Genomic DNA, 27134 nt, shown 5'->3' with positions numbered 1-27134 from the left:
TTTTAATTTATTGCAATATTTGTAAAACTTCCCCCCTTCAGTGAATGCACTCTAAGTTATTCTTTTAAACGTGTATATACCCACCTACTGGGAAAAAAATCAATTTTCTTTTACTTGGTTGCAGTATTTTTTTGTCTCCAAACATGAGTTGGATACACAAAAAATTCTCTTTCTTTGTTTTTGAATTTTTAAAAATGATTTGGACAGACATAAATTCTATATCCGAATATTTTTTGGTGTCTTGCTAAATTTATTTGATAATAGCGTTTTTGTAGCATCGTTTCCTAAATGCATTATTTTGATCTGAATTAATGTAACTAGAAATTTAGTGAAATTTGTATTTTTAAAAATACAATCAATTAAGAAGTGGAACCAAACAAAATTGCTGAAATTTGTTAAAAATATTTGTATTTTATTTGGTACCTTTGTTGTATTTTCAGCTGTTATAGAAAAATCATACCATAATGATAATTAAAAAACAAAAAAAACTTTTAATTCATATAAATTTTTCATTATTTCCTATAGTTGCTTAATATCAATCTTTTTTTTAAAAATCGAATAATTTTTAAACGTTTCCCGGTGAATTAACATTGTTGCTTATATATTTTTCAAACAGCCTTTATGTATTAAATTTAAATCCATATAATTTTAAATTTTTCTTTGTGTATTAAAATTTTAATCAATATGATTTTACCTAATTCAAATAAAATAAATAATTGCATGTTTCAACTTCTCATACCCGCATTTCTGTTTAGTATAGTATAACTTACATTAAAAAAATACAGTATTCTGCATTTTTTTAATGCAAGTTCTAATAACAATACAAAATAAACATAACTAAAACATGCTGGCAGTAGATAAACGTAGCATACATGCTAAATAAACATAAATAGAGCAGTGCATAAATAAAATTCGAGAAGTTCTATTTTATATCACTTTCGAATGATTGCTTCTTTGGCATTACAAATACACCTCATTTTATAAAATTTCGATTAACTTTGACACAAAATAAAATAATATTTGATTACATACGTTGTCGCCTGAGGAAACTCAATTGCTCAATAAATTTTGTAAGTGGATGATATGAAATTAATGTCATATCCAGTTTTTTGTTTTTATTTTCTCTTTTCTTTTTCATTTCTTCAAAAAAAAAACATTAATACACAAGACAACATGAAATCTTCCATGTCTCTAATCCATGTTTATTTGCAAAGAAAAGGAGAGTTCTCTAAAATATTGCTATAGAGTAAAAGAAAGTTTGATTTTTTTTTCTGATGAGGCAAACACCATTTCCTTTTAACTCACTACAGAAATACATTCATAAATATTTACGACAAGTGCTCCGCGTATCTACTTCGACTCAAATGTTATCCACAAGTCCGAAATCACTGTAAACATTCCTTCTAAATGCGACTCCACCGTCAACAAAATGACTAAACGGTATGGGGCTATTCCCAGGAGTGATTCGGGAAATTATTTGGGAACGAACCCCCAGAGATTCTATCCACAAAGGAAAAACATGTATGTTTGTCGTATCCTGGGGCCGACTCCAAGATATTTGTCCCTTGCGAGTTCTTATTCAAAGTTTCGAAGCTCTGTTCTTTCGTAGCCTCAGGCGTAGTGTTGAAAACTCGAATAAATCTCTCTTAATGTTTGAACGTTTCAAGAAAAATAATATGTACTGTATTCAAAAAATAGAAAAAAAAGCGTAAACATTTGAAAACGTCTGAATGCAAATAGAACGTCAAATTTTGAGATAGATACTTTCGGTAAAGAAATAAAAACACGTTTCTCCGACATATGATACTGGAGGGCAATTTTATTTAGGAATTCAAGAGTGGATCCATTCTTTTTTTAGATTAAATTGTAGTTAAATGCAGAATTGAGTGAGTTTATAAAAAATAAGATGTTTATTATTTATAAGAAAAGCGTAAATTAACAGAAGGAAAAATTTAATGACCTCAATTTTAAGGACGCTCAATAAATTGATTTTTCTTTTTTAAATTAAAATATAAATATGTTGTATTTTATTTAGCAATAAATTATATTGCTTAAAGTTTTCATTTATTCCAAATGGTATACATTGCCTTAAATTTATGCTAAAATGTAATTTAAATAAAAGTGCAAACTGAATCAAGGGACAAAATTTGAATATTAAAGTGACTATGTAAACTAAAACTATTTTTTTAAAATTATCAGCAGATTTATTTGAAATTTTCGCATGATTTTATATTATCAATAAAAGATTATCAGGTCTTGCATTTCTATCAAATTCTCCAGATTTCAGCTTTAAAAACTTCCTGTTGGCTCTTAGCTTTCCAAAACTATCTAAATTTTCAACCTACCATTCTTGTGACTATTTAAAAAAATCCATAATGTAACATAGGTACGTTAATTTTAGCTCTCAAATTATTCCTGATATGTTTTGTGAACTTATACTACACTACTCAAAGCATTTAAATAGTATTGAGGTTGTGGGTTGATCTTGCACTCGGAAAATTCTTTCAATGATTGATAATTTATAATCAGACGTAGTAAACTGTGTGAGATAAAATTTACATTTGTTTGGCAGAAAAATGTGTTTTTTATTGATCATTTGGGTATAACAGGAAAAGAAACGCAGTTTGTGCATATGGCAAAAAAAAAAATATGTTTCCTTAAAAGAAAATCGTCTGTAGTAATGGGTATGGTTTCCCTGGAAAAACAGCAAAGTTGAAAGCCTTTGAGGAATCGAGTCAATGAAGTTATTAATGCGAGGCTGAGGTATTCTGTCTCACTCTTCCAGAAAAGCTCTTTCCAGTTCTAAGAGAGTTTGTGGAGGTAGTAATTCGTCTTCCTAGAATGTCCCAAATATGCCCGATCGGATTGATATAACGCTGACCAACACGCTGGCCAATCCATTCATACAATTCCTTCCTCTTAAAGGAAATCTTTCACCAAGTTAGCACGATGCTGTCAGCAGTTGTCGTCCGTTAACCTAAAGTCATCCCCAGTTGCTGCAGCGTAAGGGACTATAATAAGTCTCAGGATCTCATCCCTAGACCGGCGACCGGTCAGAGCTCCTTTTCGAATAATCGGTGCACCCATCAATGGAGATGACAGCATTGACCATCTCTCTCCCGCAGCCAAATATTTTACTTTCGCGCAATAACGCGGGATTGTTTCTAGTCCCACGTTCCCGCTCCCCATTGTTTCTAGGGTCAGATCCATAGATTTAAAAAGAATTAAAAAATTAATGTTGCAACCACTCAGTCTTCTGTTTAACATTAAGAAGACGGATGAGCCTAATTTGGCCTCTCACGTATTTTGAAGCTTTGTAACTTGAAAAATAACTTACTAAAAGTGCTGATTATTTCTGACTCTCATAGTTTGATCCATTCTAAGTACTTAATAAATCAAGCAAATGTTAGAGAAACGTATATATATAGAACTTTATACTTAAAATTGCGATAGGATCTAGAGTTGTCCTTTAGGTATTTTGGAAGGTATCCCATAACCCCAAGTAGTTTTGGTACCCCTTGGTATATACAATGTTAAAAATGCCTTGACAAAAATGGTTAAATAACAATTTATTTAATTGTTATTTTACTATATTCAAACAGGAGAAGTCAAATAATCATAAATATGGTGGTATTCAAACTGTTAAATTTGTGAAAAACTGCTTATTAACTACTTTCACCTAATAATAAACCAGAATTTTATCATAACAACTGGGCTTACTTAATGGAGCTATTTAGTTCCTTGCAGCTGGGTACATATTAGAAATGAGAGGGTTAATTTGTCAATCTCATGACCAAAGAACGGGGGTTCGAGTCGCAGCGTTGCCACCACAATATTTCCTTCATCCCTTTCAACACATGAAGTGTTTCCATTGTTCCGCACTCTACGCCTAGTTACTCTGGACCATTAGAATGCGATACTCTTATTCTGGCATAGATGGCAGTATTATAAGCTCACTGCTTAACACAAAAATGTCTAGTATTTCTCATATCTTACGATATGTGAAACAACCAGATAAAGTAATTGAACCACATTCCATGGTTCATTAAAAAAAACCACAAATCTAACAAAAAGCCTGGCTCTAATGTCCAGTTTAATTTTTTTTTCTTCTTGATTTTTAAAACATACTAGTTCTAAATGGTTAAGAAACCATATAGTTTTTTAATCATACAAATTGTAAATGGTTTCAAACCCGTAGAGATAAAAAATTCTTTACAGTAAATTTTACGGTTAATTGGATGGACAGACTACTACCGGCTATTTCACCGTAATTTTAGAATGACAATTCTAACTGTGTATAAAGTATGCTAGTTTCATTAAATAAGCGAGAGTATTTCAACATATTTATGATGATTATTTGTGTAGAAAACTCAACTGCCTAAAAAAAACTACTGTATACGTCACTAAAAAGCATGTCAGTCACTAAAATAAATATTCTTTTTCATTTATTATTTGGAATACTGTTTTTAAAATTCTTTAAGATATTACTCTTATTTATTTATTTATATTACTCTCATTATTCTTATTGTCAAGGTGGCCTACTTCCATCCATTTTGTCTTTAGTTTATTTTAAGTCCACAATACCTCCCATTTATCATATATTTTTGAATAGTAGTTTCTATACAAAACGATGTTGGGCATATGTTTTCTGCAATGCTACAAATTGTGTACCCATCAGTTTGGAATCTAATTACAACTCCATTGAGGTATAATAAGCTTATTGGTTACAGGCACGGAGCTGGTAAATTTCATAATAATACACGTAAACTAATTTGCGTTAACTGCATTAGTGGCGGGTTTTAATCGCATTATAATGAATATAGACTGCTGAAGGATATAATTAATGAAATAGTTACTTCATCGCTTAAACAACAGGTCATTACTTATCGCAATGTCAAATTATGTATAGGTAATCAACATGGAATTTCTTTAATCAACCTATTTGTATCCTTTATTAAAATACGTTTAAAATAACTTCAATTTGAAATTAATTAAATATCATAAAATATACGCTTAATTTGTTCTCTATAAACAAGTATTAAATAATATATGGCCTGAAATGTGTTTAGATGGAAGTAAAACCTCTTTTAAGTGACAAAATACCAAATAATTTTCAAGCATATGTAAAATGCAATATATATTTTAACTTTCTTTTAAAAAATATTACCGAGAAAAATATTATTTTTTAAATATATGAGTAAATAACTTGAATGAGTCTAAAAACTTTTATGCTTAGGCTTTTCAAAGACGTGATTTGTTAAGAAAAATCTTAGATTTATAACAGTTATTTTTGGTATTTACTTGATAATATCTAATAAATATTTTACATCTCTGTGTTTTAAAATGATATATTTTTATTAAAGCCAAAAATTATTCTTAAGCTAAAAAATGTACAATTACATTGAATTATATTGAATTTATGTTTTATATTGAAATCTAAAAAAGCTTGTTTTATGTATAAAAATAATAATAATAATTTCTTAAAAGTTATTCATTTTTATTATTATTTATTTTTTAAATTTCCGAAGAATTTTTTTAATTTACAAGCATACAAATCTGTATATTTATGTAAAGACTATAATTATCGAAGATAAAATATGAAATTTGAAAAAAAATTGGATGAATTGTTTCTGGGTTATTAATTTTTGAAAAAAGTCATAAATCTAAAACTTAATACCTCTAATATTCCTATTTCTAGCCTATTTCGCTTCATCTTTGTGTTTTGTCATTTGAAGAATTTTTTTTAAATAATGTAAAAACTTATGTACAATAGTAAAACAAATTAATTTTGTTTTACTATTTTAAAATAATTGAATGAAAAAAAATAATTTTAACATTAAATCATATTTGTATAGAAATTCTTTTAAGATTCGCTTGAAATCTTAAAAGATACAGCGAAATACGCAGAAAGTATAATGAACATTAAGGGGTTCAACTTTTCGATCTTCCCCCTGATCAATCTTTTGGAACCATATTTCCCACCTTGCAGCAATCCTTCATATTTTGAGGATGAAGTATCTGAATCTGTCAAAGAAAAGGTATGATTAATTAAAAAAAAAGTACGTTTTACGTCTGATAATGTAATTTAAAATATTCTTCGTGCTAATTAATTAGTATATTAATGCAAACATTCAAACCTTTAAGAGTGTGTCGTAGTACGTGAAAAACCAATAGATTGGTCAAAAAATATCTAGGGTGCTAAGTTTTCTATTTCTCCCAATTTATTTTTAAAGAATATGACTGAAGTACCTTATTATTATTTATATTTACAATGATTTAAAAAAGGAAAATTTTATTCAGGTTTAGTTTTACCTGCTACATTAAAATTGAGGATACAAACGTTAACAAAAAGGAAAAAAATGCATTTTTATTTAATTTTAAAAAGTAAGAGAAGGTTTCCATAAATGATTAAATCTGTTTTTGAAATTTGCTTTTCTTTTTTTTGTTGTATTTTATGTAATATTTTATAATTTTATTAAGAGGTTTTTAACTCCAGCTCACCAGCTCATCGTTCGCCAGCTCCATAACTGATTTTTCAAATCCGAGCTCACTTGCTCACTTATTGAATACTTATCTATTTTAGTCTAACTTTCTATGCGACTGTACTATTTTTAAAAAAAATCGAAAAATATAAAACACATACATTCAGTGATATGTTTGATTTCTTATTTATGCTTCTGTGCTATTCCGGTATTGTACTATTCCCCAGGTCGAAATGAATAGAAAACCACTCTACAGACAGGTTGTGGACAAAATAATGGAAACACTTCTAGACTAATAATTTTTTTCCTATTTCTCCAGAAATACTTAGCGAATTATGTTATTACTTCAAAAGTACTTATATCAGGCGATTTCTCATATACATCAATGAAAGTTAAAGGTTTGGGAGACCGACAATAAATTACAAACGAAAAATAATGTTTTTGAACACGCTATGCCAAAAATGTAACAATAAATTTGTAACTTATGACAGTTATTTTCGTTACAATATGCTATATTTAATTTCGTAACTATAGCTTAAATATTTATGGAAAAATGGATATTTTTTTATTAAAAAAAGTAGTTTTATTGTTTTATGTTTTCTACTATAACTTTAAAAATATTCAATAAAATTTTAAAAAAATTTCAGAACAATTTAAAATTTTTGCTTTAAAATATGAGAAAAATTCTTTAGAAACTGCGAAATATATGAGTAATTAAAGTAATTCTTTTATACCGCATATGCGTGGAAAAAATGATACAAAAATTTCTTAATTTTATGACGATACGTCTTTGGCAAGTAATAAAAAAACCCGATTTAAATATCTTTAAATTTTAAAAAATTCAAGCAATATTTGAAGTAGTTTTCGTACTTTTTAAAAGAATGCTCAAAATGATAAGGTGTATTTCCCATATTTCATTTTGTACTATTAAGCAACATGTATTAAAAATGACACCGTTATTGTTATCCCCCTTAAAAGTATTTTATCGCCTGTCGTCTTTTCTTATAAAATCACATATTAATGTATGAACGTTTATTGCAAAGTATTATCATTCATATTAATATTTGTAGAAAACCCTTTATCATTTTGAACTATCTTTTAAAGAGTCAAAAAGCTGTTTAAAAAATTGCTTGAAAGTTTTCAGTTCTTAAAATATTCAAATCAGAAGTACTTAGCAAGTACGATTCACTACAAAATTAAATTTTTTTTTTAAATTTTAAGCGCAACCGCAGTATTAAAAAAATACTTTAAGTAATCACATCTTGAATAGTTTTGAATGAATTTTCTTCAAATTTTAAAGCAGTAATTGAAATCCACTTTCAATTGCTCGAAGTCTTTTATGGAATTTATGGAAGTTATTGCAGAAGGAAAAAAAAACGTAAGACAGAAAAATTAGTTTTATATTTGAAAAAATTTCCATATCTCCATAAATATTTAAAGTAAGCTATGTATGAGATATTGCATGATCTAAACGCTTCTGAAGTTATAAAATAATTCGTTATATATCTCTCGAGAAATATGAAAAAATTAATTAGTACAGGACTGTTTCCATTATTTGTCCACCCCATGTATGTTAGATACGAGTATATTGGTATGTTAGGAACATATTGCCACAATGCCATTACTACAATTAATTAAATACCACTGGCATTACTCATAAGTTAGAAATTTTTCACAGTCCTTTAAAACGGAGTAAGACTTACATTTCTCTCACAAAATGCATAAAAACCAAAGAAATTGTTAGTTTAAGACGAAATAACCCCATTAAAACAAAGATTTTATTTAGATTCGAACGGCATTTTTGAAGAAAAAAAAAATTTAAGAAAAATTTTTTTTGCAGCGCATTTTTATATAAATGCTCTTTATTTTTCCCATGCAATGGAAATATATGTTTAATATACAAATTTATTAGCTGAAAAAATTTTGAGTAGGAAAATGCTAATATATATATATATATATATATATATATATATATATATATATATATATATATATATATATATATATATAAATGGTAGTTAGAAGTGATAATTCAAAAGTTAGGATTCAATGCAATTTCAGAATATGAAAAGTCTCGAAGTAGACTGATCGCCAAGGCACGGTTCCCAGCAGATCACTGAAGTCAAGCATCACTGGCTGTGGTCAGTGAGCTGGTGGGTGACCACTTTGATAATTCTGCGAAAGGGACCGAGGATGTCTGGTATTGGTCATCTTTAAACTGGTCAACTTTAAGGGCAAGGGGCATGATCTCGCACACTGTTTGTCGGAGTAACGAGGAGGAAAAGCAGGGGTACCACCCCATCTGCAGTGGATCAAAATTGTGATAGCCAGTTTTCGAATCATCATCTGGGGTTTTGCTCACATCATATTCGATGGCTTATTGAGCATATTTAGTGCGACGTAAATAAATTACAACTACGGATAATGAAAATATATATATATATATATATATATATAAATCTATAACCATTATTTTAATTCATTAAACTGTAAACTAAAGCTGAATAATTTATGATGATACATTCTATGTTACGATGATATTTTAAAATATTTCTTCAAAAAATAATCCATATTTTCATGCAGTTATGAAAGTCAATTTAGAAATTTTACGTTTTTATGATTATTTTTATCTTGCAAACATCCATGAGTAGAGCAATTTAAAGTTTTAAATAATATTTTTCCTTCAATAAACTACACCATAGAGATCATACGCAGTTAGAACATAATAGGTATAAACCCAGATTCTGCTTTTCTTCTCTGTTTACTTTTACTCAGAATTTTTAAATATATGTATATAACAACTTTGTATAATGAAAAGCTAATAACGAAACTGGTTCGACGAAAATACTGGGATATTTTCCTAGATTAAACTCCCGCAGCCAAGATACAGTATATTTTATCACCGCCAATTATCTGGGTAAAAATTTCAAATTTGTAATAAATATAAATCTATTATTTCTATAGTTATTTTAATTAACTGAACTATAAAATAAAGCTGAACGATTTATGATAATGTACGTTGTGATGATATTTTAAAATATTTCGTGGGAATATAATTTATATTTCCCCGCATTTATGCTGGTCATTCCAGAAAATTTACTTTTTTATGATTACTTTCATCTTTGAAATATCTATAAGTAGAGTAATTCAAGATTACATAGTATTTTCTCTCGTCCAAACTGCACCATAGAGATCTTACGCAGTAAGAACATTAATAGCGACAAACCCAGATGCTGCCTTCCTTCTCTGATTACTTTTGCTCCGAGTCAAAATATATAACAGCTTTGTACAACGAGAAGCTTACAACGAAATTGGGTCCGACGAAAATACTAGGATATTTCCCTAGACTAAACTACCGCACCAAGATACAGTATCTTTTATCACCACTTAAATCATGGTTAAAGTTTAAGTTTTAGCTTAAATGGGTCACACAAGTTGCAACCTTATATCTAAAGTAAACAATTCTTTCATGAAAGCCAAGTCACATATGGATTTAACGTTTGACCAGAGTTCAGAGCATTCCAACGATTGATTAAATCTTCGGAGGTAGTCATTCATCTAATGAAGTTGTCACTATATTGTTTTTTCTTAGCTAAGGGTTGATTATTTATCGTTATCTGTTTTGTTTGATTGATTATGATGAATGTCTATACTTCATGGAAATAATGATTCTGTACATCATTTTATCTTTTTGATAAATAATAAAAAATTTATTTGAATGATAGTTTATGATCTAACCTATTATCAATTAATAAATTTCAACGAAAAATGAAATTGTGAAAGTGCATTATTCTAAAGTGCTCTTGTTATCGTTTTTCTTTATCACTCTCTTTTATTTGTAAAAGTGCATAGTGCAATTTGTATGTTTTCAAAAAATTCATGATAAGATTAAGTAATTGCAAGACATTTAAAAAAAATTATGACCCCTTTTAAATAAACTCTGATTTTGACGTATAAGTAAAAAATGTTTTTTTTTATTTTATTAGTATTTGTATCATATACGTTTATTGTTTAAAAACTTACTGATAATCTTTATGAAGTGCGACGAACATTCTAATTTTTTTTAAGTATTCCTTGTATATTATGTTACATACTTACGTATATTATTAAATTTAAATTTTACTTTAATAACATAATGAATATTTCCAATTAAGATAACATCAGTATATGTATCAGATTTCAAATAAAAGAAGTTATCACAATGTATGCTTTAAGAGTGTTCGAATCAAGCATTAATGAAAAAAGAACATTATCTACAGTCAACACTGTTACAAATGTATTCAACACCAAGAAATGCAACCATTTTTCAAATTGTACTGAGAGTTTCACTTCCTCTTTAAAGTTACGAATATTAAACAGTTTTTTTATTAATTTATTTATTTTACTTAGTAAAATATAGTTGAATACTAATAAATTTAATATAAAGAGTCAAAATAAAATGATCGAGTGTTTTCACTTTAGTTAAACAATTTCAAAATTATTAAACCATGCATTTTTTTAAAGTCACTGTTTTATGAGAAAAGTAAACTTATAAAAATGGAGCATTTATTGAAATTGGAGAAAACAATAATCAGGCTATAACATCATCATCGTTTCTAATCAGACAACAAACATGCATCCTTACACATAACATCTCAGAACTCAAGTACAATCTTGTACTCAAATAAAATGAAACATATAGTGAACAAGAAAGAAAACTGATTCACTCTTACAAACACTCTTGTCCTATTATCCGTGAGAAGAGATAGTCAGTGTCCATGTCCTAGAAATACTCTTAGTGTATATTCATAACATCAAAAAGGTTATACGCTTTTTTATTTACATCTTATGTCTGCAGCATTTGTTATTTTTAACTTAATTACTAAATGGCAAGCTTAAGCTCAGTATAAATCTCTAACTGTGCAGCAAAACACACCATACAGTGAATATTCTCTGAAAAAGTATATCTAACTTTAATTTTTTTTCAAAGAATCACTGTGATAATATAAGTGAATATTTCTTACAGGGTAATATCCACAACTTTACCAATGTACGGCCAGAAGCTTAGCGCAATGTGTAAGAGACTGGAAAACACTTTAATATATAAAAAGTACCAGGAGTTCACTCAAAACTAGCGTTAATGATAATTATTTTTGTTCCCACAATTACAGTGATAGGTTTTCGAATATTTCTACTACTTTTACATACTTTCTTTTACGAAAACGTATTGCTCTCTATAAATTTATTGCCATGGAGTTGGAACGATATATGAATATGCAAAAACTAAGCTAAATTAAGATTAAGTAAATAGTTTTTACATTGATGACCCGAATATACATTTTAGTTCTTCTGGATACCATAGAACAACGAGAAGAAAGAAGAAACACATGTGATTTGTATGTCCCTATTGCTAAACCAATCGCATTAAAAATGCTTCTTGAATTATCATCTCATGTCTTTTAATGCAAAAATTACGCGTTTTAAATGCTGTCATCGTATTTATGAGAGATAATAAATCTTAGTACTATTTTTGAGCGTATATCTAATAGCACATTAAGATTAAATTACCTTCCTCATTCTAAAGCTGTTTGCTCACCAGGGGCGATATTTATGCCAAGTAGTTCTACTATCCCCCGTATATAGGAACCAATGAATACAGTTCTTAGAATATATTTCTTAAAAAGACTAAATTTATTTTTATTTTTTAAAGTAATGTGTGTATTTGGGAGTAAAGAAGAAAGAAAACCTTAGAGAAAAGTTTTGATAATAGAGTTAGGTCTTTCCATAGCTTCTCTTAAATTAATTAGAAACTTTTGCACAATCGTGTGTCGTTTTAAAAATGATGTAAGCAGTATAGACAGAAACAGTTATAGACTGAACAGTGAAGATGTAAACAGTTTCAGATTAAATATTTCTTTTACGCAAATTAATATTTTAGTAGCGTTAATATGCCCAGTACTTTATAAGATTTGACTGCTGGCATTTATCTATAGAATTATCAGATATATAAAATAACACTTTTACTTTAGTTACATACTAATCACTTTAAACTGACAATCCATAATAATATGACATACATCTAAGACTTCCTTAATGCTTAAGAAACTTACTATCTTTGCTTACTTTCTTGCACTTGTAGGAAAGGTACTCCATTTATTTACTATAAAAAACAAGTCTTTATTTCAAATTTTGAAGCAAGCTAAGCGTGGAGATCGAAACATTGAATATATTATCAAGATTTCAATAGAAAATATAAATGTAAGGAAAAAGTTAAGATCTTATAAGTTTGAAACTCAAATTTCAAAACTCAAATTTTGAAACTCAAATTTTGAAACTCAAATTTTGAAACTCAAATAACAAAATGTTAATTGCAATTTAAAATAGTTAAGTAATATTTTTTAAAAAAGTAATGAATAAATAAACAACATATTATTTTTTGAAATTTAAATAAGCTTTCTGTGAATAATTTTTAAATCACTTTTCATCACAGAATTCGGAAGATGCATACGGCGTTATGCATAATTAAAAAGGAAAAAATAATATTTTCACAACTTAAATGCATCAAAATTTAAGACCAACTTCTGCTATACAATCAAGAGCTTTAAAAATTTAATCAAAATTCAACATAATCTGAATCTTCTGTCATTCTGTATATTTTAAGAACGATGGCAATCTTAAAACTTCAATCCACATTTGAGTTAAAACGATATAAGTTTAAATTTGAACTTTCTTTCAAATATATTAACCAAAATTTTTAACTTTAACAAATTTTCAATGTTTTGATCAATAATAAAATATTCAAAACAATTTCGAATAATAACAACGAATAATTGCTAACTACGATCAATATTTACGAAGATTAACTGGCAAACCGATAAAACTCTGTTGGCGGATGATTTCCTTGGCTAAAAATTCGATTGAACAGACCACCGGGCATGTTCTTTAGACTTGAATTCCATTAACTACATGTGGAATGTATAGAGAAGATGAATTGCCTGTGGATTTGTAGCTTCAAGAAATGTACAAGAATCGTTAACTGTTCTTCTGCTGAGGTAACAGGAAATTCTCGGAGGACTCATTAATATCCTCTTAGAGACCTTGCCAAAGAAGTGCACAACATTGTTTACTGTCAGATATCAAATGGATCATCAATCAAGAAATGAATACCAAAGGCTTGAAGAGTTAGTGAAGCTCATTAATAATGTTTCGACTCCATACTATTTTAGACTGTTTTCAACAGTTAAATATTTGGATATAAAAAGTTTTTAGTATCTGAAGAAAGTAATGGAATTATTTATGTGTGTTTCTGAGAAATTTTGCAGTTGAAAATGTATTTTGTATTACATCCATAAATAGTTCTGGAATTTTTAAGAGTGTAATAAAATGTTTAAACATATTTTGAGTAGACAAAATAAGTATTGAGTAAAATAATTTAGTTAATAATATTTATATGACTATTAAAAAGTTTAGTTATGAATTTTTTTTTTATTTACTCTAAAAGCTTTTAAACGGATGCTAAAATTCTCAAAATTTTATAATTTGTTCACACAAAATAAGTATTGGTTAAAAAAAGTCAATTGGTTACATTTATATGACTATCAGTAATTTAAATTTAGTTAATTAAAATAATATGTTTGATTCCTGTTAGAGATAATTCTTATTTTTGAATTCGAAATAAAAAAACACACATAATTTATTGTTTAGTATGGAAAATATATACTTTTTATTTGTAATGGTGACTCCAATAACTCAAATTATCCATACGTATGGAATTTGGAATATTTTATGATTAAAATTATTGTTAACCTTAGTTTAAAAAAATTCTTAAATGCATGATTAATAATATTACATGTCAAAATTAATCGGAAACATTGAGTCGTATTATCAAGCAACTTTGTCTCCAAATTTTCTGTACTATATTGATGTGGATACTTGGATATATACTGGAATGATATTTTCATGCCAGATATTTCTAAGAAAACAATCAATTACTTCAGATATCATGATTTTAAAGCTAGCTTATTGTGATAATGATTATAAGCGTTATTAAGAGAGAAAAACGTATTGGTTTTATATACTATGCATGGATCACATAACTAATATGGATTACATTACTAATATTGCATGTAGTCTCGTATTTGGAACTGCATGAAACATTCCTTATAGTTTCTTGAAATAAATAATTTTTACTTTATTTTTTGTTTAATTTTTCTTACATTAATACCTTCTGCAGAGAATTGCATTAAGTCTGTCAAACGTTTAGCAAAAATTGACAAAGTAGATAAACTGACAAAGTAGATAATCAAATTGTACAAGATCATTTTGTTAAACAGGTTTTATATTTTTCATTCTTTTTTATTTTCAGGAAAGTATAAAATAACTTCTGATGGCTCTTTGGTGATAGAAAAAGTTGATTTTTCAGATGGAAAGAAAAAGTACAGGTGTATATGCAAAGATGAAATGAATAATGAGTCGACATCTAGTACACCATGGGGACAGCTGATAGTAACTGGTAAACTAATAATTTTCTACATGACTTAACAGTGTCGAGTATTTTTTATCTTTTGGCATACATCAGTAACTGATGTTTACGTACAATATCAGAATTGAAGAAAAATCTTTACAATCTTAAGATTTTTTGACATTTTAAACATATTTTTGATTCTATTTAGAAGTTTTCATATATCATATATAATTTTTGTCATGTACAACATTTTAATTAACAAAAAAGTGCACAAAAACTTACTTTTCATGAATTAACTTATAATTTTTCTACAGATTCGAAAAAAGCAGTTAAACCAAAGTGGTATTTAAAAGTTAGGGCCTGTTAGGGGAAAGTTAGGGCTATATTTTTTCTTATTGTATCCCTCGATCTCAGAAGTTATTTATGTGGACAATAAACAATTTGTATTTAGATTCAAATTTACCCAATCATTCTTAAAAATTGGTTTTGTTTAAATATTACTTACTCCTTTTTATGTATTAGACATTAATAGGCTGGTTTATCGGTTATATTTTTTATAGGCTAGCTTTCAAAATGAAATATTTTTCTACAATGTAAAATTTTTTACAAGAAAAAAAGTAAAATTTACTTGGAAATGTTTCAATTTCTACACCAATATTATTTATAAAAGCGAAATAACCAAAGTAACTACGGCGTTTATTTTAATTTTAGAGAACGTTAGTTAAATTCTTTTCAAAAATTTTTTGTAAAAAGTTTTTGCCCTTTTCACAATTAATAAGCTAACCCTTTTTATAACTTAAATCATTCTACTTAATTACTTTAAATAACTCAGGGTGTCTGTGGAAACTTTCAAGAAACTTTTTAACATGATTAACATGAGAACGACTCCATTTAATTTAATTTAGAATTTCATAATAGTGACTTTGGCTTCTCAATCTTTAATTGATTACTATTCGCACATCCACTTATTTTGATATAGGACATTTAGTTCGACAATGTTAATTACTAATTAATTAGATTACGTTAATTACTAATTAATTAAATTATGTTAATTACTGATTAATCAGATTATGTTAATTACTAATTAATTAGATTATGTTAATTACTAATTTTAAATCTAGTGTGTGCAACAGCGTAAATATTTGTGCTAAAAATCATTTGACGGTCGTTTTAAGAAAAACAGAAATTATTTCATTACTTTAAAAATTATTTTAAGTAAAACAAAAAATATTTTATGATTAAAACAAAGCATTAGAAATGAAAATTTTCTAATTATTGTACTTGTTTCCAAAATGTCTAAATTAATATTTCCAGAGCCAACAACACTTTTGGTTCCACGCATTCGATCAGGAAGCAAAGAACACCAATACAAAGTCGGTGAAATGGTAGAATTATTCTGTATTGCTCAAGGTTATCCAGTCCCAACTTACTCTTGGTACAAACAGGATGGCACACGGTTAACTCAATTAATATCCAACAGACGATTGCAAGTTTTACGATCAACCGTCCAAATCCACAAAGCTTCAATTGTAGATAGCGCAACATATATTTGCGTTGCAAATAACAGTGCCGGCGAAGACAGAGTTCACCTGCAGCTTGTAGTAACAGGTAAGGAATATGAAATATGTTATTGTAATCCTATCAGGGGTGAAATTTCCAAATTCAATTTCAAGACACTAAAATTGTAAATATATTTGCTTATAATTTTTCACACTTTCTTAGCAACCTTTATGTTTTAAAAAAGTATTTTTATACAGTATCTTCGATCAAAAGGTTAAATCAAATTAACCCAATGCTAAAAGCTATCTTATTTAATTTTATATTTGATTTATTTATAAAATTTGGACAGAAGTAATACTTAAATATTTGTTTTTCAATTATTGTTTTTGCAGCAATTCTAAACATGGATAATAATTTCTCATTTTTATATACCTGATATATATAGGAATAATTATAAAAATAAAATTACTAAAAATGTTTTTAAAAAATCAAGCTACACTATGTTAGTTAATGTTATCCCGCATTATGTTGGACAAATAATAACTTAAGAAAATTCTTCAACTCATTTCCGCTATGCTTTGAAACAAAATTAAAATTGCTATTTAAATCACGAATGAAAATTATTTAATGAATTTTGGAGCAGATTAATATACAGTTAGTTACAAATTTTCAACTAAATTTTATCACGATTGAAAGGGATTCGAATTAAATAATAATATTGTTAAAATTTAAGAATTTTAACCTATTGATTCTAAAGATAAAAGTACAAATCTATAATTTCTGATCATAAAAGTTAATATTAATTTTATAATACTTAAATACTTTTCAAATAAAAATGACACTTAAAAATATTAAAAAAAAATACAATTTAGGAAATATATAAGTTATAGCAAAAAAGACTCATATACTGAATATAATTGAATTAGATAAACTAAAATGCTACAAATTATTGAAATTAAATTAATTTTTTTGGTTCAAATAGTTATTATAATATTGATATTTCCAAGGAAAGATATTGTAAAAAAACTTTAATAAGTTCAAGTCGTTTTTTACTTTTTAAGTAGATTATTCGATTCAATAATGCATTTTAGGAACTAAAAAGAAGGATCTAAACAATGAATAAATACTTAACTAAAAATTACATAAAATTTGGAAAAGGAAAACATCGAAGAATTTTTGATGCTTCCTGATATACAATTGCTGATATTGATATCCCAATCTTTACTGCTTTATGAAGCTAAAAAATTTAAATATTGCTGTAAATTTTTCAATAAGTATGTCGTTCCAAATCAAAAAAAAATTTTCTCACAAAATTTTTAATTATCTAAAATGAAAAAAAGATATTTTGCGATAATATAAAACATATAATGTAAGAAAGAGGTAAGTTGTATTAAAAAAATAAAATGTTTTGATAATGTTTCATTTTTTTTAGCATTAATCGCCATAAAATATTGCAAATTAGCATTTTCATGTTCAAAAAGTAATAAGAATATTGATGTATCTTGAAAAAATAGTTTATAAGAAAAATGTTAGTAATTAAATAAACGCATAATGAGAAAACGTAATTACTCATTTTAAACATTATAACCCTTAACTTCAGGCAAGGAATTTTTAATTAACAATATTGAACCAAAAGGAATTTGATTTTTCTCACTTTAGGAACATATTAAAAAAAACTACTTATTTGGTAAGAATAAATTAACTAATTTATTATTTAATGCAAACGGTTTATTTCTTTTAAATGTACTACGGGGCAAAATCCGTTAATTCCTAGGCAATCATTTATAAAAGACATCCATTTCTAGAAAAAGAAGAAAAAAATATTAAAATAATATATTAAATGCATGAATTAAACGCAAGACATAGTCATTAAGGGGGATGTTTTTAAAATATATAAAAAAGCTTTGTGAACGAAAAAAATGAACCTTCAATTTTTCATCTTTATGGAAGATATTTTTTTTCGTTTCTCTTTAAGTAAACACTGTACCTGTGTTCCCCATTATGTTCTTAAAAAAAGTAATAAAATTTAAGACAAATGAAAACGCTCCCTGTGTAGCTATTTGCATATCGCTCGATGACATGTATCTCGAAATGCATAGAATCTTCTTTTTTTTATCATTTTATCATTTTGTTTTATCCCAAAATGAATACGATAAGGTTTGAGGCGTTTCTTCTCTTTTTTTGTCTAATTTTTTTTTTCTGCACTGTCATTACCAATATCTCAATCTTCGTTGGCTTTGGAGTTGATATAGTATCGATTGCCTCTAGGCACTTAAGTTTTCTTTCTTTTTTTATCATTTACTTTTCTTCTTTGAGTCCAAATAAGGCAACAATAGGACGAGTCAAATGTTTTTAACGAAGAAGTTTTTTTTTTATTTATTTAAAATTCTAAGGCACTTAACTCTCAACTTCAAAAATAATTAGGCTTCTTAATTTGTTTTTATAAATAAAGAATATTTGTTTATTTTATTTGTCTCGTTAATTTCTGACAATAAACACACAGACGCAATGTATGTTTGATCAAACTAAAACTATTTATTAGTAATTAGCACAAGTCATAGATAGCACCATTTAAATCCATTGCAACTGTTAAAGTTTAAAATTTGCTGAAATATTACTTCGCAAATGTAAAAATAAATAAAAACATTTAAGTAATAACATGATGTGTAACGTTTTTGTAAAGTGCTTAAAGGTGCCTATTTTCGATTTTATTTTTTAAAAGCCCTTAAAAGTGCTTTTTTTTTAATGAGAATTTTTAAAAAAATGCTTAATTTTCCCTTTTCGAAAATGAGATTTTTTTTCTATACCATGCTGATTTTCGACATGTATTATTCAAAAGTGTGCTTTTCAGATTGTTTTATTCAACGTTTTCACTATAAATTCAACCACAATCTATTTCGGCGTCCCGTCGGTCCGTAGCGCATAAAAGCACCAATCATTTTACATATTTGATGAAATACTTGTGGGTTCGTATGTGAATATACTGAGCTAGCCTAGGTGAGATTCTTGTACTTTAATTTACAACTCTGCTGCATTATGCAAGATACTCTCGATTTCAGGCTTCATTTTCCACCCTCAGATACCTCTTGATCTTTTTATAACGGTTAATATAATCAAGATAAGAGTTCTTTGTCATAAACTGGTTATTTTATCATGATCATGTAAAGTCTTTGAAAATTATATTGAACTTTGTTAATTTATGTAGTGCTTAAAATATTTTTTGATTGCTTAAAAAGTACTTATAAGGTGTGTGATGCCACTTCTTTGAAATGAACGCAGGTAAGCAAATATTAATGCACTGCATCATCATCAAAAGCGATATGTATTTGACTATCAGAATCAAATCTTATATTCTTTCTGAGTGAAAAAAAATTTCTTTTTTTTTTCTTCCATTTTTCAGTCGAAATAATGTTGTTAATTTTGATGTAAATCGCATGCTTTAGCTTAATTTCAGACTGGATACACTGCTTTTTTTAAAGAAAAAACTAAAAAGTGTTTGCTTTGTAAAATGAGAAAATTTTTTGATAATTTGTTGTTTACGAAATTAAATGAGATTTCTTTTTATAAAATTCCATCTGCTATAGAAAACAATGTAACGTATAACTCATTGAATGCATGCAAAATATTGATTATATCGGCAGTTTTAAAAAGTGTTTTGCTCAAATAAGTAAACACTTTTACAAAAACGAACAAAAAACATTTTTTTTTGTAAATTTCCCTGGCATTTCCTTTTAACATTCTATATTCTCAAGCTGAACGGCAAATGAATGAGTGGATAATTTTTACTTTTTATGGCTGTATAGAATTTTTTTTATAAGACTATATAAATAAGTAACACAAACTACGTAAATAAGCCGTTTTATTTGAAATGAATGCAGATAAGCAACTATTTCTGTACTTCATCATCATCAAATACAATTTGTGTTGGACATTTTCAAATGAAATCCTATAATGCTTTCCTGAGTAAACAACACATTTTTCTTAATTTTGAAATGGAAATATAAGTTTCAATTGAACGCAATTCGTATGCTTTAACACATTTCTTTTATCTTAATTTTAACCTGGAAAGGCTGCTTTTATTTTCTTTGTTGAAGAAAAAAATAATTGATTCGCTTTTTAAAACGAGAAAATATTTACACAATTTGTTGTTGCTCGCGTAACGTAAGAGATTTCTTTTCATGAAACTCCTTGCGCTGTGTAAATAAATTGAATAATTATAATAAAGTTTTTCATTGATATCATGTAAAATATTGATTATTACAGCAATTTTAAGAAAAGTTTTACTATAATGGCGTGACTACAGAAAACTCAAAAACACTTTTTTGTGAAATTTCGTTGGTATTTTCCTTCATCCAGCTTTCTATTTTTTCAAGCTCAACGGAGAGTAATGAATGGTTGAAGAATTTTTACGGCCGTATAGAATTTTCTTGCATACATTTTCTATTCGAGGTAAGAAATTTTCAAGAGCATTAAACTAGAGACGACTACTGAAATTCTTTTACGGTTTTCTACACTTCTCCACACAGTTACCCAGATCACCATTATCTAGGCATATCATTTGTTTTTACTGATACTTTTTTTTATGATTGTTCCTCTTTTCAGCTTTTTGTGGTAATGGAAACTGAAAAAAAAAGGTAATAGAAAGGAAGGTATTTACGGTCTCCAATATAAATGTCGAGACATAAATATACTGCAATACACAAAAGTTTGAAATATTTATTGATTACTATTTCTTTGAAGGTAAATGTTCTGCTATACATTGAATTGAAAATGAAGAATGGTTTGAAGCAAAGTTTGAACAAGGAAACACTCTGAAAAAAAGAGAAAAAATGGATAAGGATCGAATTTTTGCGATTGCTTTTATTTTTATTCCACGGGTTTTGTTGTTTAAACTTTCTTTTCTTATAAAAAAAGAAGGAAAAAAAGGAAGGAAGGGATGGATCATCCGAAAATTGCTAGGGATTTCGGGGGATTTTTAGTTGGCATTCAAGCATAGCTTCAAATATTATTTGCGTTTTCTCGATCAATCACTTTTAAACTAAAATAACTATTTTATGTGATTCAATAAAAATCGACTATGGAAAATAAATGCTTCTTTTAACCGAAATTTTGCATGTTTTAAACACTCTATGTACTCAATAACAAAGTTTTGTATCGATTTAATGTTCTAATGCAGTGATTCTCAACCACTGTGCAGCGGCACTTTTGTGTGCCGCCAAATTCTTAAAATGTGCCGCTAAATATTAGAAATGATACAATAAAAATTATAATGTTTCTTTATTACGAGTAAAGTTTAAGTTAAAAAAATATATACAGTACACAACCCGTTATCCGGAAATCAGGAAACCGGAAAACCAAAAAACCGGAACGAAATTCGATAAATTTTTCCGCTAATTTCTTAAAAAAAAATGTTTGTTTCCTCATAAGATTATTAAAATATATATTTTTTTTAGTTGGGTTTAACAATAAAAAAATGGCTTTTTACAGTGATTCAGAAAACCCGAAAAATCATGGTCCCGATCGTTCCGGATAATCGGTTCCCTACTGTATATATATATATATATACTAGCTGACCCGGCAAACGTTGTTTTGCCATATGAATTATTTCTTATTTCTAGAGTATGAAAATATATCTTATTTATTGTAAGTGTGTGCGTATGTGGTATATGAGTGGAAGAGGCATGGAGCGCTGTGAACGATGACGGAATGTGAAAATAACAATACACCAAATAATAGTTTTTTTTAATTTATTGTAAATTTTTTTTATAAATTATATATACAACGAATTCCGAAAATATTAGTCAACAATATTAATCTTTTAGTGCAATTTAGTGTATAATATTTTTTGTCATTCCATCTTTAGCTAACACAAATAAACTGGATGGTTTGCCCACTGGAGAGCATGCCACGTATGTTCGTGTGAAAAACATGGTGGGCTCAAACCTAAGACAGAAACGGACATTGTTTGGCCTTGTCATTGCAAGGGCCAATGTAATGGGGAACTGAATGCGTTTAAATTGAATTGGCACATCTGTGGGTATAATAGGGATTCGTGGAAGTAATATACTTTCACCCCGGAATTTGTCACTTAAAATAATAACTTCGATAGCGTTGTTCATTAATTTTTTAATGACTAATCGCGTGTCGTTGCACAGCCATGGTGGGTTCAAATTACGAAGCTAAATAACCGGAGATTCAACTTTGAGTACTAAATTATGCGGTGGTATGCCTGGTAAATCCAATTAGTTTAAAACTGTTGAAAAATTTGCAGCTTCAATGTGATCGCGAACTGCATCAACGGATATATATATATGTCACCAAGTTACCTGGCAATAACTGTTGTTTCTTCAGATTCATTTCGTTGACGTTCACGTTTTTTGCTGCTGAAATCGCCCTTTCAGCCAGCCACTCATGATGAATGTATTGTGTGTGTACATCGAGAAATATTAGGTTATAATGAGAGCATCTTGTGAATCAATGATTGTGCAGAAATCGTCCGGTAATTTTATGCATCCAGTCTCATCCTTAGCAACTTTTCCACCACAGATATCTAACAATTGTTTTGAGAATGTTTGAGCAGATAGATTTTGAAGCATTTGGACGCGCATATTTACTTTTAGTTGAACTTTTTCAACATTACGTCACAGTGGAGATGATTTCAGACCAGCACTGATCTCATCAGCGTACGTTGAACGCGGAATGACGGGAAGTGTTTGTCTGAAATCACCTGAAAGGAGTAACAGAGAGAGCCGCCAAATAATTTTTCATTCTTTTTTATATCTTTCAATGTCCTGTTCAACGCCTCAAGCGAATGTTTGTGTGCCATAGTGATAGATCCCAGATGATAATTTTACAGTGTTTCAACACTGTGGCCATAGACAATTGCTTTTTTAAGTTGCACACTGCATCTGGATTGTTTTAAATATTTAGTGGCAGCTAAAATACTGAATGAGCTGTTCTGCCTACATCCAATAAAGTTGCCACAATGCCAGATGATGAAATGGCCAACGCAATGCCATTATTTGATCGTATTTCAGCGAGAATTAGCGATATAATAAGTGTTTTGCCAGTTCCACCTGCTGCATCCAAAAAAAAAATCCGATTCGATTTGGTGAAGGCATACCGAAAGGACTGAGTGGCACGTTGGCAATAAATAATGCAAAGATCCTCAATAGCAATCAGTGCTTCATTGTACATAGCATCGCTGAATGCTATCGTTAGATCGTTGCAACGTGTGCGATGTTGATACCGTATATCATCAGTCATCGAATCTTTGTGATTATCCCATAACGTTTCTATACGGACAGGAGGATATGTAGTTAATACTATAGCAAATAGTAGACGAATTTGTTTTGCGGTACAGTCTCAGCAAGCATACATTCCCACAGGTTGTCGTCTTCCAGCAAGCCGAGTGCAAGGCATGCATCTTTATACGATGGATGCTGATGTCCATCGACTTTACGTATATCTTGAATTGGCAATTAGCCGGTGACATTGACCAACAACAGTCGACAATAAAAGCACTCAATCTGCCTTGGGTTGACTGTACTCTCCCCAAGGCTTTGATTTGAATAAACCGGGACATGCATCAACCGGGGTGCCTTGATTGCGGGGTGTCCATTTTTTTGTTTGAGCCCATGTGAAATAGTATGGTACTTCTGAGTAGAGTAATGTCCATGCAAAGGCACCAAAAGCATCCGCACGATTACACAATTCAAAAAAATTCGGCTAGTGTAGTTTTTGGTGGATTTATAGCTCGGTGAATCGCTGTCTCGTTCGTGAAATATACGCTCTGACCGTTTTCAAGATGGACGGCTAAATGACTAACGGTTGGATCATGAATTGGGAATCCAAAGTTACGCCAAACAGCTTCATTGGAGCTGATGGACCGGCCAATTTGGTACAGCGTTATTTCGTCGTTGTTATTCACTGGAAGAGCAGTCACATTAGTATTTTCAACTCGAAATACTGCCATATTATATACTGCCTTTATTCACATGCTTGCAAATATATTTAATGCTCTTCTTTTAAGGGCGAGCATAAGTATTACAGTTTAATATGACTTGTTGCAACGTGCGTGAATGTTACTTTTGATTAATTATGTTTCTATGTCTAGTTTGGAATCGTTTAAATAAAGATATATTTAAAATATACGTTAAGTATGTCCAAAAAATGAAAAACATTAGTTATAAACCTATTCTCAGACTTACTGAATATACATATAAAATTTCATCAAAATCGGTCGAGCCGTTTAGGAGGAGTTTAACCACTAAAACTGTGACAAGAGATTTTTATATATATAGATATATATATAGATATATATATTAAAATTTTTCCACGTTTTAACCGCGTGAAAATCTTTGTCGGCGATCGTCTTGTCTTTGAAAATTTAAAAAAAGCGTTGAAATAAGTAGGAAATTTAATGACTATTAAAATTATTAATTAACAATGAAGCAAGCTAACTATTAACTTTCAAACGGAAATAAAAGCTAATCATTAAAGTAAGCTATGCAATTAATAGTTATAAAAAATTAACAAGGGATAACTATCAAAAAAATAAGCTAACAATTAATAATCAGCAAAAAAACTAGTTAACAAGAAATCCCCAAAAAAATAAGTTAATTACCGTAGAAAAGAAACTAACAATTAATAGCTAGCAAAAAAATATAACTGTTATTAACTAATAAAACTAGTCGAAAGAGATAATTAATCCCTTAATAAACGCGCTTTTGTAGTACATATTATTTTGTTTCACATTCAAAATTATTATCACGAACTATTTAACACAGTGTATTATAGGTAAGTAAACAACTTTTAAAAAAATTTTTTTCATTGTGTGCCGTCAAATTTCGAAATCGTTAAAAGTGTGCCGCCCCCCAAAAAAGGTTGAGAATCACTGTTCTAATGTATTTTGAACCTCATACAAATGCCCCTAGTCCTTTTTTTATTATTTTCATAAAAAAAAAAAAAATTCTATAAAAACATTTAAAAAAGGTAATTATCTGAAATGAAAAGATGGAAAAAAGGACCAAACGAATATAATTGTGGTAAAGAAATCTTCATTGTATATTTAAGAATTTCAAAAGAGATTTTACTGTAACAAAAGTTTATTGCATTTCTATCGGACCAGAACATTCAAAATGCATTCAAACTATCAAATGACATTCAGTATTCTCAATAACATTGATGTCTCAAACTCTGAAATTTGGAAGAAATGCGTTAAGAAAAAATAAGAGCTTTAACAAAGTTCTGGATTTATGGGAGCAATGGGAATTACAATGGTTTCAATGGGAATCACAATGGTTACAATGGGTATCATGATGGTTACAATGGGAATTACAACGGGAATTTCAACAATGGGAGCTACTTACGTACAGTGCACACAAAAAAAATACCTTGAATTATTTTTGACGAATGACCTGAGCTTTGCGTACTAGGATTCCTCCTTAATGATTTAAAGGGATGGTCTCAAATATGCTAATTAATTAGAGCAGACGATATATTAAGTTTCGAAATCTGACACAAAAACAAATTTTCACTGAATAACATATTATTTTTTTATGGATTTAAATTTCTGACTCCCGAAATAAAGAGGGTATTCGCAATCTGAGAAATATAGTCTCCATTGTTTGATGTACCTTGTAGTAGGTTCCAAAATTTATAATATTATTGAATTTCGTTTTCAAGAGTTTGATAAATTGAACACATATCCTGACATATATTAATACACCTATCTTTACTTAAATAAATGTACATTTTTCATAATATAAAAAATATCAGTAAAATTTTTTTTCAAATTCATTATATATATTTCAATGGATTTAATGATTAATTCATAATAAATTCATAGCTAAAATTAATGATATCAAGAACTGAGTATGATCTGAACTATTTAATTGTATTGTGCAATTAACAGCAGGCTATGTGAATTTGTTGCACTAAACGTATGGTCTCAAATCAAAGAACCATAATTTGTACAATTAAGATATTTTACGAAATTAGAATGAAATATTTCAAAACCCATTTCAATGTAAACAAGCTTAAGCTTCTTATTTGTTCAAAATAACGTATTTTAAATTTGGAATCTCACAACAACATTTACTGCTACCTTATATTCAAGTTTGAAGAATGTTTAGAAACAAAATAGTCAGAAGATTTTAAAAGTGCTCTTTCAAGTTATTAAGGTAAATGATGCGGTACTTTTGTACTTCTGAGACAGTAATGAATTAAAAGCATTAAGATACAAATGAATAAGCGAGAGTGATAGAGAAGAAGAACATAGGTTTATAATAATATATTGTGGGATGAACATTTTTAAATTTTTCTGGAAATCATCCTTGTTAAACAATTACACCATAATTTCGACGGAGAAAATAAGATTTTTTTATTTTACTTGCTGTTATCTAGTAGAATTTTCAGAAACTCCCAAAGTACTTACTAGAAAATTACATTAACCTTCAATTTGATATGAAATATAATATAAATAGAGGGACAGTACCTCGTTCTTAAATATTTACGATTTTAATTGCATTCCCTTAACTCAAACGTATAAGGCTGTAATAAAATTAACTTGTTTTAATCATTGTAAACTAGTACCATACTACGTGATTAAATATTATGAGCTAACCACTCATTTATTCATATTCTTTTGTCCATTTAAAATATTAAGTTGCCCGTTTGAGCGAACGTTAATTAAACTTTGCTTCAAA

General features: G+C 28.4%; 1 protein-coding gene across 1 annotated transcript in view; it reads left to right on the top strand.

The window, feature by feature from the left end:
- Nucleotides 1-27134, top strand: part of LOC107441526 (cell adhesion molecule Dscam1) — a 417585-nt gene that overhangs the window by 101317 nt on the left and 289134 nt on the right. Inside the window, 2 exon segments of the mRNA XM_087153704.1 lie at nt 14827-14973; nt 16240-16533. Of these exon segments, the coding sequence (XP_087009830.1) occupies nt 14827-14973; nt 16240-16533 (441 nt within the window).

The sequence above is a fragment of the Parasteatoda tepidariorum genome, chromosome 10 (assembly GCF_982258835.1).
Source record: "Parasteatoda tepidariorum strain Cologne lab strain chromosome 10, Ptep-v5.0, whole genome shotgun sequence".
NCBI lineage: Eukaryota > Metazoa > Arthropoda > Arachnida > Araneae > Theridiidae > Parasteatoda > Parasteatoda tepidariorum.
Note: the sequence above shows the minus strand (reverse complement) of the source record. Positions and strands in the feature narration are given on the sequence as shown.